Source organism: Hyaena hyaena, unplaced genomic scaffold (genome assembly GCF_003009895.1).
Source record: "Hyaena hyaena isolate Hyena2069 unplaced genomic scaffold, ASM300989v1 scaffold_283, whole genome shotgun sequence".
NCBI classification, from domain to species: domain Eukaryota; kingdom Metazoa; phylum Chordata; class Mammalia; order Carnivora; family Hyaenidae; genus Hyaena; species Hyaena hyaena.
The window spans coordinates 1987206-2000761 of record NW_024080916.1 but is presented as its reverse complement, the minus strand read 5'-3'; the positions used below and the strand labels follow the sequence as shown (position 1 = coordinate 2000761).

The 13556-nt window shown below is 38.2% G+C and overlaps 1 protein-coding gene across 2 annotated transcripts in view; it reads left to right on the top strand.

Moving 5' to 3' along the window:
- Positions 1-13556, top strand: part of ITGAV (integrin subunit alpha V) — a 94727-nt gene that overhangs the window by 2851 nt on the left and 78320 nt on the right. For both annotated transcript variants that reach the window (XM_039246566.1, XM_039246565.1), the window contains exon 2: positions 8059-8186. In XM_039246566.1, coding sequence (XP_039102497.1) covers positions 8059-8186 — 128 coding nt within the window. The remainder of the gene's footprint in view (positions 1-8058; positions 8187-13556) is intronic.

Genomic DNA, 13556 nt, shown 5'->3' with positions numbered 1-13556 from the left:
TTTGGTGTGATTATGAACTTCTAAAAGAAAACGAATATCCACAAATAAAAAGTGTTTATTAAAGACTCCTTTCTTCTCAAAGAAGAATCCTTGGATCAGTGAGGAAGCAACAGTAATGAAGTCTCTTTCCATTGCTTCTGGTTTCTTTTGGTGTCTAAATACCCCCAGCAAGCTGTAGAATTATTTTATGTCTCATTTTGTTGTTATAAAAAATTATTATTGAATTATTTCCATTTTATTGTGAAAACTGATGAATCCTTGTTTATTAAAGAAAAAGAAAAATACTAGGGACAAATCTTAAGGTGACGCCTCAAGAAATCCCTTCAATAATGAGTCCTAGGTTTAAAGTGAAAAGTCACAAAAATTGTGATTTAGAATTATGAAAAATAAAAAGTTAGCATTCTGTATTTTTTCCCCTGTATGAATTAATTTACAGTGACTATATTGCCAAACTTACATAAAATTTAAAGATCATATCCAGGCCATGAAGAAAAGCTATGTTTTTCTTGGGTGAATAACTGGAGAATTTAAAAATTGTACCTTAGGTTTAATTAGGATAATGATATTGTATGTTGGTTAGCTTATTTTATAACCTGCAAAGCACACTTACTTACCATATCTCACTTCACTCTGTAGCACAAACCACCAGGGGAAGTAGGGAAGCAGATAAACTCATTGTACAGATGAGGACACTGAGGCCAGAAGGGTTTTCAGTCTTTATTTTTGGAGTGGATTGGTGTGAGGTGGGGATCAAAAGACAGGGTCCAAAAAAAAAGATAGGGGATCAAAAGATGAATTTGATTTTGAATCAAAATTCAAAGTCTATTTAATTTTAGGATTCAAATTAAAAAAAAATGTTTTAAGTTTATTTTTGAGGGAGAGAGAGAGAGAGAGAGAGAGAGAGAGAGAGAACGTGCGTTAGTGAGGGAGTACCAGAGAGAGGATCCAAGGTCCATAGGATCCAAGGTCCCATGACACATTCAGTAGTTCTCAATTCTAACTTCCTGTTTGTAGCACCTGAAAACTTTTAAAATAAAACTGCTGCCCTGGCATCATCTTGGATTTAAAAATTGAGCTTGGACTTCATATTCCAACAGCCTGTGGATCATTCCTCCTTGACCAGCCCATCTTTAAAAAAAATTTTTTTTTAAACATTTTTATTTATTTCTGAGAGCGAGAGAGAGACAGCGTGACCAGGGGAGGGTCAGAGAGAGGGAGACACAGACTCTGAAGCAGGCTCCAGGCTCTGAGCTGCCTGTCAGCACAGAGCCCAATGCGGGGCTTGAACCCATGAACCGTGAGATCCTGACCTGAGCCGAAGTTGGACGCTCAACTGACTGAGCCACCCAGGCACCCCTTGACCAGCCCATCTCACCTTAACTAAAACTGAGCCGTTTTTAACCAAGTGGTGATGTCAGTTGCACCTTTGTTTCTATTAATGGTGCCATCATTTTCTCTGTTGCCCTGGGAATAATTTCATATTCCTCCCTCTCATTTTCTATTTTTCTTTGTCTCTCCTACTATAGTCCCCTAATATTAGTCAGTGATTAGTCACCAGACAGAAGGTCTTAGAAATTCTTCCTTGTTAATATTTCTTGCATTCGTCTCTGCTTACCACCTTGACTTCAGTTTCTTGATTTCAGCTTAGTCAGAACAGTGGTCCCTGGCACTCAGATCCTCATCCCTCTAGCCATCCTTTGGATCTTAGATCTTACGTTTCTAATAGTTTTACCTTTCCGAAGCATCTTTTTGACCTGGTACTCTACTAAAATTTCCTCAACAGTGTGACCATGGCCAGAGAGAAAGTCCAGACTGCTTAATCTGGATGAAGCCCCTTTTCCTGACCTAACTTGTGTGTACTTTTCAATGTTTATGCACGGTAGCTCCCCTCCCCGCTGGAGCCATCTTCATAACCCTTCACCTAGTGATGCTGGCTCATTTATGTGAACTTAGTGTAGATCTGGCTATATTGATTGTTTATTCTTGTCATAAATAATATACATATGTAGACTGTAGCCTTATAATTTAAAAAGCAAGCTCTATGTTAATTACTCCTGATTAAGACCCAGGGTTTATAGGACTTTGTAAAAGAAAAGAGGAAATATGTAGAATTTACCCTTACTGTGTCTCTTTCAGGTTATATAAATACTGACTCTGTAGCACTTTTTTTTTTTAATGAAAAGTAAATCTGAGACTGGAATTACCACTCTGAAAAAATACGCTATATTATACACATTTTTTTATATATGTATATGATAATTTTTCAAAAGTTGCTTTTGATGAAGGCTCATTCATTGGTCAGCCCGGAGTCAGCCAGATATATTAGATCTTCTTTATCTTGGAGAAGTCAGTGCTGAAGCAGCCAAATAACTTAGTTCATTTGGAGGGTTTAAAAAATGTACTTGTCATTGTTTGGCTGGTTGCCTCTCTTTGGTAGCGAAGGTCACATTCCCTGACGCAGCTGCCCTCAAGTGTCCACTTTGGATAGGAAGTGCACCCGAAGGGCATCCTCCGGGTTGGTTTCTCTGATCCTCCTGGCTCCCTCTCGCTTCCTCTTCCTTCTCCGTGCCCATCTCTCCTGTTTTTCCTCCTCCAGACTCCTCCTTTACCTCTCTTCCCCGTTTTTTCCATCCTCTATCTTCCCCCACTCCCTTCTCTTTCACTTTCTCCCCACTCCCTCTTTCTTTTACCCCTCCTCCCCTGCAACCCCCTCCCCCCCCCCCCCCCCCCCCCCCCCCCCCGCATTCTGCCCTTTACCTTTCAGAATTTCTTGGGGCATGATTCTAATTAATAGTCTGCTCCTGTATGTTAACCTTAATGTTGGAGTCCTGTGATGGAAATGTCTCGGAGTCATTTGACCAGAATGGGGAGGAAAAGGATCCTGATACTGTTCTGGGGTAAACTTTTGGGAGGGAGATGGAATCTGCCCGCAGAAGGCAGGAGGCATAGGAGAAACTCAGTTGCTCAGCTTCAGATTTTCTCTTCTATTCAGTGAAATCTCTGTCAGCTCCAGCGAACCTCACGTATCTTCCCGAACTCTCCACTCTTGTCAGGAAGTGTTGCAAGTCCCCTATTTTCTACCCTTCTTCCTGTTTTCACTCTTGAGGTCTTGCATTTAAGTTAATTAATGATCCTTCAAGGAAACTGAGGAAAGGAAAGCCTTTTGAAAATAGCTTTTAACTTTTATATTTCCTACTTTATTAGAGTAGTTTATTCATTGTTTTTAATTCCAGTGCCATCATGTATTTTTATGATGCTTTCAGCTTTTCTAAGTTTGTTTTTGTCTATTATCCACTTTCAGAATTTTTTATTAAAGTAATCATAGTGGGCATTGTTATACAGGAAACTGAGGCTTTTCAAAGATTTAAAAGTGACTTTCTCAATTGATTTATATTGGGTAATTGCAACCTATAATATCAGACTGCTTATTAGACATTGCTGCTTATATTGCCAAGTTTTTTCAGCTCTGTCACTTCTCTTACCCTAAGTAAGCTGTTGTAGACATTAATTAGACATTCTTAGATGAACTTCAGTAATTACTTAATTTTTATAAGGCATTTCATTAGCAGGCTGTTTTGTTATTATAGCAAAGAAATACATGATATAAATACAAGAGCCTCAACAGGGCGCTTGTTTTTCTGTACTGTGTGTTGCTTTTATATTCCTTAATTTTCTCAAATATCATCTTTTATTGTTTACTTTTTATTCTCTATAAATATTTAATTTTTCTCTATACAACTCCTTAGGACTTAACATATGTCGAAGGCAGTTTACTTTCTCTATCTTTCCAGTTTTCTTTTTTAAAAACTTTCTGTAATATTCTTTAAAATAACTTAAACATCATGTTGACACTTTGGACAAAGTACTTGTATTCCTCAGCTTTTTTCTCTCCCGTTAACCTAGCATTTAGAAATTGACAGTGCTTACACATTCCTTTTATATTATTCTGCCATTTCTGTGGCATTTCACCAATGTGCAAGACTGCACATGAAGGTATGCTTAGGAAAACCTGATGAACACCCATGTTAGTACATCTAATTACCCATTATTTCATGCCTGCAATGCGCAAATGGTCGGCTGAAAAGTAGCAGCCTTGTTCATGGTCTTATCCAAGGAATGCGAACTTTGTGCCACCAGTGGAGTGCAGTTTTCGTTCAGAGCTCTCCTACTGTGTCTTTTTTTCTGTCTTTGCCCTTGTTTTCTGTCTTTCTGTCTTTGCTGTCTTGTCTTTTTCTAGTCCGTGTTGCTAGTTACTTTCCAGCCCTCTCTGGCTCATAGTGCCCAAGTAAAAAAGTATCTGAAATCCAAAATTAAGAAGAAATATGTTACATAAATAAATTCTTGTAAGGGTAAGTTAAATAATTGGATATTTAATAGAGGATGATTTCTGGATTCTAAAGGGGTTGGTGGTAGTGGAAATGGTTATTTACACAGTGCATTTTTAAGATTGAAACCTGTAATTACTGAATTTACTTGCTACTTACCTGTCAATTTAAAAAACTTTTCTTGAGTGCTTGTTACGTGCCAGGAACAAAGATAAATTAGAGTCTCCTACTTTCAAGGAAGCTATTTATTTATTATTTTTATTAGTTTTTTTAAACATACACACACACACACACACACACACATACACACACACACACACACACACACACACACACACACACGGTGTGTGAGCCGGGGGAGGGACAGAGAGAGGGAGACACAGAATCTGAAGCAGACTCCAGGCTCCCTGCTGTCAGCACAGAGCAGAGCCTGATACGGGGCTCAAACTCATGACCTGTGAGATCATGACCTGAGCTGAAGTTGGATGTTTAATGGACTGAGCCACCCAGGCACACCTCAAGGAAGCAATTTATTATAAGGTGGGAGGAATAGCTTTGATAAAAAATTATGAGTCTATAATGTGCAATGTGGTAATGGTCCAGAAATGAGTTTTGCTTTCAAGTTTCTAGGCAAATTCTGAGAACCATCTCCTTGGTCCTCAACCTGAACCTGGCTATTATCCACAGCACTGAAATCATACGCATGCCTCTGCTTTTATTATGGTTATTAGGACTGTTGCAGGAATTGACCCCATGCCTTTTCATGTGTAGACCCTGAAAAGTATACTTGCCTGAAATGTTCATTTCACTGTCATGCACTCAAAAAACATTGCATCCAAGGGCACCTGGGTGGCTTAGTCAGTTAAGTGTCTGACTCTTGATTCTGGCTCAGGTCATGGTCTCATAGTTCGGGTTCGTGAGTAGGAGGCCTGCGTGGGGCTCTGTGCTGGCAGCATGGGGCCTGCTTGGGATTCTCTCTCTCCTGCCTCTGCCCTGCTCAGGCGCTCTTTCTCTCCGAAAATAAATAAACATTTAAAAGGAAATTTTAAAAAAATTAATCCAGATGAATAGGGGAAGTTTAATGATGTGTATGGTCAAATTTTTGACCTTTTGAAATGGAAAATTATAATATAAAATCATGTTTATTCATATAAATGTTTTAGCAATTAACCAGCTCCCCTGCAATAAAGGAGGGTGGATGACACTGAGTGCCTTCTTATTCATGGGGGTAAGGGCTCTCATACTCATAGCCTTTTTTTTCCCCTGCTGAGTGAAAACTAAGTTGGCTGTGATGAGAAGGAGCCAGCATTGATGTTTTACTGATGCCAAATATGACTGCATAAAGCTTTATTAAACAGGGTGTGGTTCGGTTGGGAGTTTTGCCTTTATTTTGAGTATGCAGTGTTTTTTTTTTTTTTTTTAATTGAGTATGGAGTTTTAAGATAAATATCAGAAAGCAGGATTCCTGTAAAGCAGCCAGCCATTCATGCGGCCAGCTCTTGACTAGTCCAAGTATGATTTAGCAGATACCATCCAGGGGAAATGAAATTGAAATTGATAAATAAAAGTTAAAATAAGTATATTTCATATTAAAACGTAGCTTTGTTCATAACAAAAAAGTGAAAGGCAGTTAAGTATTTTTTTTGCTAGAATTTAAGTTGACTAGATGTTTAATGAGGAAATGAAATAATAAGGGTGATAGCATTTATTGAGGGCCTTCTGAGTATAACTCTATCTTGTGTTCTTCACAGAAACTTCAGTTTCTTCTCATTCTCTTTTACTGTATGCTCTTTCTTTACCTGACTCCTAAATGCTCTTGCTTCACAGCTGTTTGGCTCTCTTCTTTCTGGAACTTCCCTGCATGAACCCATCTACTCTAAGTTGACATTCTCAATATGTTATCTCTGAGACAAAACTCTCCTCAGAGCTCCTGACTACCATTGATATCTAACAGATATTTCAGAGTATCATTGAGAATCCTTGGTTTTCCTGTAAATATTTAATCTGCCTTCTACTTCCCAACTCTTTAGGCTTTTTGTGTGTGTGTGCTGTAAATGATTCTCCCATCTAGGCACTCCAGAGTGAAACCTGGATGACGTGTTTTAATCTTCCCTTTCCTCCACATTCCAGCCACCAGCTATTCCTGTTCATTCTACCCCAGATACTTTCCAAGTCTACCCACTCATCTCCTTCTCTACCCACCCTCCCAACCTAGGTCACTTATCATCTCCTCCCTTTGCTGCTGAAAGCCTCTTGCTTTCCTTATTCCATTTTGCTCCCCTCCCTCCTTAATTGTTTCTACAAAAGGCACCAAATTTAGTTTTCTTTATTAGATTGTGTCATTCTTTTGCTTAAAAAAACGCAAAGGCTTCAAGTGGATCTTATGGTAAAATCCAAGTTTTGCATTGGTTGACCGCCCCTGCTTGATTTAGTTCCTGCCAAGTTACATGTTTCACTCTTAGCTTGCTCTCCTGTCTCAGCCACACCTCTTTTCTTGAAATTCTTGGAGGTTAATTTCTTTCTTGCTGGGGGTCTTTGTCCCTCTGCCTGGGGTGCTCCCATTCGCTTCTTCATACCACTTCCTTATCCCACTTTTCTCACCATGCTCCCCTCCCCCAACTCAACAAACACTCCTTGGTGACCATCTAATCCTGTACATCTCCATTCATTTAGAAAGAAGTTTCCTTGCTACTGTATCTAAATGAGGTCTTTCCTCTTCCTTCTTTACAGAAAATTTCCTTTGATTTCTCATTATGTAAAGTAAGTATTTCCCCTCCATTCCTTCAAGATAACTTTCCTTTATCTAAAGAACTTTTTTCTTCTCTCTCTTCCCAAATAATCTCTTAGCCAATTGTTGGTTTCCTTCACAGCACTTGTAAGCATGACTGATTTTCTTGGTCAAGTTCTTTATTTTTCCCCAAAGGGAATGCAAACTCCACCGAGAGAAGGAACCGAGGTTGTTTTATTTATCTTGGTGTCCCCAGTGCCCAGCACTGTGCTCTATGTAGAAGAGTCATTCAAGCTGTTTCTTTTTCTGAATGAATAGGAAAAAACTAATGAAAAAGTCTCTTTTGCTTAAAAATTGGACTCTATTATATTGTCTCCTGTTCATTTTATCCTGAAAGAAATGGAACAGCAATCCTCTTCTTTGGCCAGTATTGACTAGATTAATCCTCTGAAAAGAGAAATTTATTAGTCATTAAAAAAAATTGAAGCACAGTAGTTCTAAAACAAGATATGTTTTCAAAAAGGAAACATGTTAATGTGTAGAATTACAATACTTTAGAATTATATATTTTTTTTGTTTAGCATTCAGGATATAGAAAGTCTATAGTAGACCACACACAAAAAAACTACCCCAAAAAAACCCCAAATCAAAATAAAATGTCTGTCCCGGATTCTAGCCAGCACACATTTTTAACAGCTTTTTTGAGATGCAGTTGATACATAATAAACTGTATATATTTAAAGTATACAATTTGACGACAGATTTTTAAATGACATGTCACCCTGAAGTTGCCTTATAAGATGTTATTAGCATGGATAAACTATGTTGAATAATATATATATGTAAGAGTATCAAATGAATATAGAAGATAGATTATGCCCTCAGTGAATGGTTAAAAAAAACCTGTGGATAATAGCAGGAGAATGATTGTTCTTCGTAAATGATAGGTTATTTTTTATGCTTTGTGGAATTTAAAATCTTCTATTTGCTTTTGTATTTTAATAGGATGTTTCTTTTGGTGGGAGCACCCAAAGCAAACACTACCCAGCCTGGGATTGTGGAAGGAGGGCAAGTCCTCAAGTGTGACTGGTCTTCTCACCGTGGGTGCCAGCCAATCGAATTCGATGCCACAGGTAAATATTGAAGCAGTGGCCCCTTTTCTTTCTTTTTTTTTTTTTTTTTTACAAATAGTTTATTGTCAGATTAGTTTCCACATAACACCCAGTGCTCATCCCCACGAGTGCCCTCCTCCATGCCCATCCCCCCTCCCCCTACATCCATCAATTCTCAGTTTTTGTCAGCATTCAAGAGTCTCTCGAAAGGGAGAGAGGCAAACCATGAGTGGCCCCTTTTCTTAATGTATAGTATTTAGAATTTTACTCTTTTTCCCTTCCCTCCTGTTGGGGAGCAAGAATTCCTTTCTCTTTTAAAGGTCCTTCTAGCTGGACTAAGGATCAAATTGACAGCGGACAGATTAACAGGAGAAAGTCAGACTTCCTCGGTGAATGTATGGGTAACCCATACAGACATGGAAATTCCGAAGACATTCAGGCAGACTGAGGAGAACTAAGGGAAAAGGGGGTAGGGGTCTGGGATTTCAGAGAAAAGGAATGCATTTTACGGAGTAATGATGAGAAAAGCAGACGTTTGATAATTAGATGTTTGCCCTGCCATACAGATGGGTCACTCATATAAGGTTTATCTCTGTTCGTAAGCCTTATTCTGAGGAAAATACTCAATTTAGCTTCTGTGTGGTTAAGGGAGGGACAGAAGGCTCTTAAGTACACATATCTCAGGTGCCTTTACCTCAAAATAATCCGTATGCCAGAGTGGCACATTCTGGGGGAGGGGCCTATCCTAAACCCCTTCATTCCCCCCCATTTGATATTTTCTTAGTATCATTTAGTTTTTGAAAGAATTTACTTTAGCTTAAATATAACAACTTAATAAAACAGTGTATGTAAGCATTTCAGATCCCCAGGGAAAGTTACATGAAGACAAAAGACTTACATTATTTTTTCCTACAGTTTTGTCATATTTATAAGAGCCTTGAAATACATTATATTTTCATGCTTTGGATGTCTTCAGTTTCAAACTGACAGTGTCATTCTGGAGAAATCTGGAGAAATCTATTAAAATGTTTTTGTAACTCTTCTGAGAAGAAGGAGCAAGGCTTTTAGTCCTTTTCTTTATCAGAATATTGAAGTGTGATTCACTGACAATTGTGCATCAACTCCCTAATCATGAAATAATCTAAACCTTGAGTTGTGCTACCAAAACCAGTTTAGGAATCTTTTGTATTCAGGTAGATTTGGTTGACTTAAAACAAATTCTTAACCAAAATTTATTGGATAAGTCATGCATTATGGCTTGGATAACATTAAAGTCTTAATTATAGGGACAAATTTCTGTGTCAGCCAAAACTGTGGTAAATAGGAGAAAAATAGCATGAGGAAAATGGGAAGAAAAAAGTTGAGTTTTACATTTATATCAGTGAAATAAAGTATATATAATCCTGTACACATTTGTATTGGTGTATTTATCTACATTTGTGAAAACTTAGAGAATCTTCAAAGAAATAATGTGGCCTTTTTTGGGTAAAATAGTTTTATAAATTTTTTTAAACAATTTCGATTTGCTGGCTTTGAGAGAATATTTTAAGATAAGCCTAAAGACAACTAATTTTTTTTACATATTGTTGTTTCCTGCTAGTTCTAAAATACATTAGTTCTGGGAATTATAATATTAGTGAAACAGGAATCATGATGTAGACTGTTCCAGTTGACATTCTGATCAGTGCCAAAATGAGTGTCCATCATTAAGTTAACTCTTAATAGAAATCAGGTCACATATTCCTATTTGTTTTTTTCCATTTGAAATCATCTACATTAAACCCTGTTGTATTTTCCGTATATGGCTGACATTTGGAAAACCCCAAGAGTATGTAAATAGGCTCTATTTGACCACGAATGGAGAAACACCAATGATTCAGTATAATATGAGTCAGGGCATTTATATCTTCTAACAAAATAGGATAGTAATAAAATGAAACTGTACTTCAGTTGGATAGGTTGTACTGTTCAGATATATTTCTGTATTCTTCACCATAGGTTTTTGTGCAGCACAAAGTTATTTACTGGTTTTTTGAAATTTGGCTTTATATACTGTTTTGTTTATTGAAAAATTAATATATGCACTTTGTAAAAAGATTTCAAAGAGTCCAAAAAGGGTATACAATGAAAAAGAGGAGTCTCTCACATCAGGCTGCTTAGAGGCAATTGTTCTAAACAATTTCTTTGATCGTTCTAGAATTTTCTTACTCCCATGTACGTGTATATCCTTAAAAAAAAACTTCACAGATAAGAATATACTCAATATTTCTGTTAAGCACCGACTCCTCCCCACCCCTTCCAATAATATAAGTCTTATAGATTTTCATTTATATATGTATGTGTATATACATATGTGTATATATATGTATATATGTGTATATATATAGATTTTCATTTATATATGTTTGTGTGTATATATGTATATATGTATATATATGTATATGCATTTACCTCGTTCTTTGCAAAATACTGATGTATTTATTCTTTAGTATATATAACCTAATTTATTTAACTTTTATTTCCTGTTGCTGGACATTTAGGTTGTTTCTAATATTTTGTAATTATAAACACTGCAGTAGTAAAAAATATTATATGCATGTATTTGTGCAAATGTGTGAGTATGTTTGTTGAATAAAGTCCTAGCAGAGAATTTTTAAATATGTATATTTAAGGTTTTGATAGATGTGGCAAATTATTCCTGACAGAGGTTTACATTCCTCCAATTTTATACTTGGAGGAATTTTACAGTTCCTCCTTTTCTGACATCCATGACAATACCATTTATCACCATCTATTTATCTTTGTTAATTTTATATTGTAATTATCCTATATATTATGTAACTATTTATATATATTTTATATGATTATATTAATTTACATTCCTTTAATGGTAACATTAAATCACCTTTGCATTTGTTTATAAGCCATAGTATTCCTTTTCTTGTGCACCAGTGTTTTATATATTTGTTTATGTTTTCTATTGATTTATGACTTTAAGAAATGAATTTCAGTTGATGGCATTCCATCCTTTTGGTTGCTTACACCAAAATCTGGACACTATGTGTGACACTACATCTATCAGCAAATCAAAATCTTAACTGTTTCTTGTCATTCCGCTGCTAACGTCCTCGTCTAAGCCACCATTGTCTCCCACCTGGACTGTTGCCCTGGACCCCTGAGTGAGTAAGGGTACTTCCAGGAAAGAGATGGTACACTTAAATTGGGATAGTTTGAGGAGCTTTTAGTTAAAGAACTATTTTAATTCTTTTTTTTTTAATGTTTTATTTATTTCTAGGAGAGAGAGAGAGAGACAGCATGAGCAGGGGAGGGTCAGAGAGAGAGGGAGTCACAGACTGAAACAGGCTCCAGGCTCTGAGCTGGCAGTCAGCACAGAGCCCGACGCGGGGCTCGAACCCACGAACCGCGAGACCATGACCTAAGCGAAAGTCGGACGCTTAACCGACTAAGCCACCCAGGCGCCCCGTGAAAGAACTGTTTTAAAAGAGTACTGTGCAAGGTCTCATTAAGATTGGGCCCCTTGCTCGAAGGTAGATGGGGAAGGGAGTGGGAAACAGAATTCAGAGGATTAGGTGGAGAGAGCCACAGGACTGGAGCTGTGGCTTTTGTCCAAGGACAGTAGCCAGTCCAGAGTAACCGGAAGGGAGGAGCACGGGAAAAAAAACACCCTGACTCACCCTCCTGCTTCCCTGTGATCCTGCGTGTGCTCCCCACTGGTGGAATCCACGTGGGAGCCAGGGGACACGGCAGCCTGTGAGTTCATCCTGGTCAGCATCCTGGGCAGAGAGCAGGGTGGATAGGAAACCTGGAGGGCCAGGTGGAAGAGAGCTGGTACCTGTCACTGTTCTCCCCACCTCTGCCCTGGAGACCCCTGGACTGTTCTCTACAGCAGCCCGAGTGATGCTTTTAAAACATTCAGATTATAACACTTCTGTTCATATTCCACTGATGTCTTACCATCTGTCTTGTAGTAGCCGAGCGGTCCCTGAGTTTCCGCCCACTATTTGCATCTTCAGCTTCCTCTTCTACTGTTCTCCTCTCCATTCTCTTTGCAGTGGCTCATAAACAAAAGACTCATTTCCACCTCATCTTTGCTTGGGCTCTTTTCTCTGCCCAAACATTGTTTTCTCAAATGTCCATTGGGCGTCCCCTCCACCCCTCCCTTCAAGAATTGCTCAGCTACTATCTTCTCAGTCATTCCCAGACCACCTTATTTAAAATTGTAATTGCCCCTTTCCCACTTTGTACTCTGTCCTCTTTTCTGCTTTATTTTCCTTTGGAATACTCACATTGCTATGTAAGATATTTGTGTAAGGTAGTTAATGTCTCCTTTTCTCAGTTAGTTTGTATGTGCTCTGAGGACAGGTGTGTGTGTGTGTTAATCTGTTTTGTTCACTGCTGACGCCCTAGGGACTCCAGCAGTGCCTGGTGCCTAGCACAAGTCGGGGCTCAATAAATTAATAGGTGAATGAATGAATAGACCAGAAGAGCTTTTTCTATAGGGAAGAAATAAAGTTTTAGTTTTAGGTGTACAGATGTGTATTTTTTTGTGTGTTCTCTTTTTTCCTTATGATATTTTTATAATCATTTTGTATAACTTCTGAGACTTCCCTTGTAAAAGGAATATATAAATTTAAGACTTCATGTTCTACATTAGAATTTTTGTCCAACTAGGTTTTGTTTTGTTTTGGTTTTTAGTTTAAGAAAAGAGGATGATATAGATTGCAATAAGCTAGTGAAAATAGTGTGTATCTAGGAAAGCACTCTCAGACTGTGTCTTGATGTGAAAGAAATGCTTATGATTTAAGTATCCCTTAAACTCGCCTTACACCTCTCCTGAGGAGCTCACTCCATCCAAGCCCACACACCTAAGCATCTCTGCACCACGAACAGTCTTTTATCTTTTTCAGCATCTCAAGGGAGGTAGTGGCTTTTCTATCTGTCTTTCCCTCATCTCAGTCACATGTCAAGGGAGATAGGAGCTGAGCGGATTAGTGTGGTTTGTGGAGGCGAACTACCTGGGCTCAGACCCTGGTTCTGCACTTACAGCCTTTCAACTTACACTGTCTGTTGCTGCTGGCTGCCTGGTGCATTGTCCTCATCAGACCTGCTCCTGGGTATGTGTTCAACTGAATGAGTTAATACATGTGTGAGTTCAGACATGTAATGTGCTTAGTTGCAGCCCTTCACTTCTTTCTCTGTCCCTGCTCTACATTTGCCCTTTTTCTTTCATTCTTTTTTTTTTTAATATTTATTAGAATGAGGGAGAAAGTATGAGCTGGGGAGGGGCAGAAGGAGAAGAAGGAGGGAGAGAGAGAGAGAGAGAGAGAGAGAGAGAGAGAGAGAGAGAGAGAATCCCAAGGAGGCTCCTTG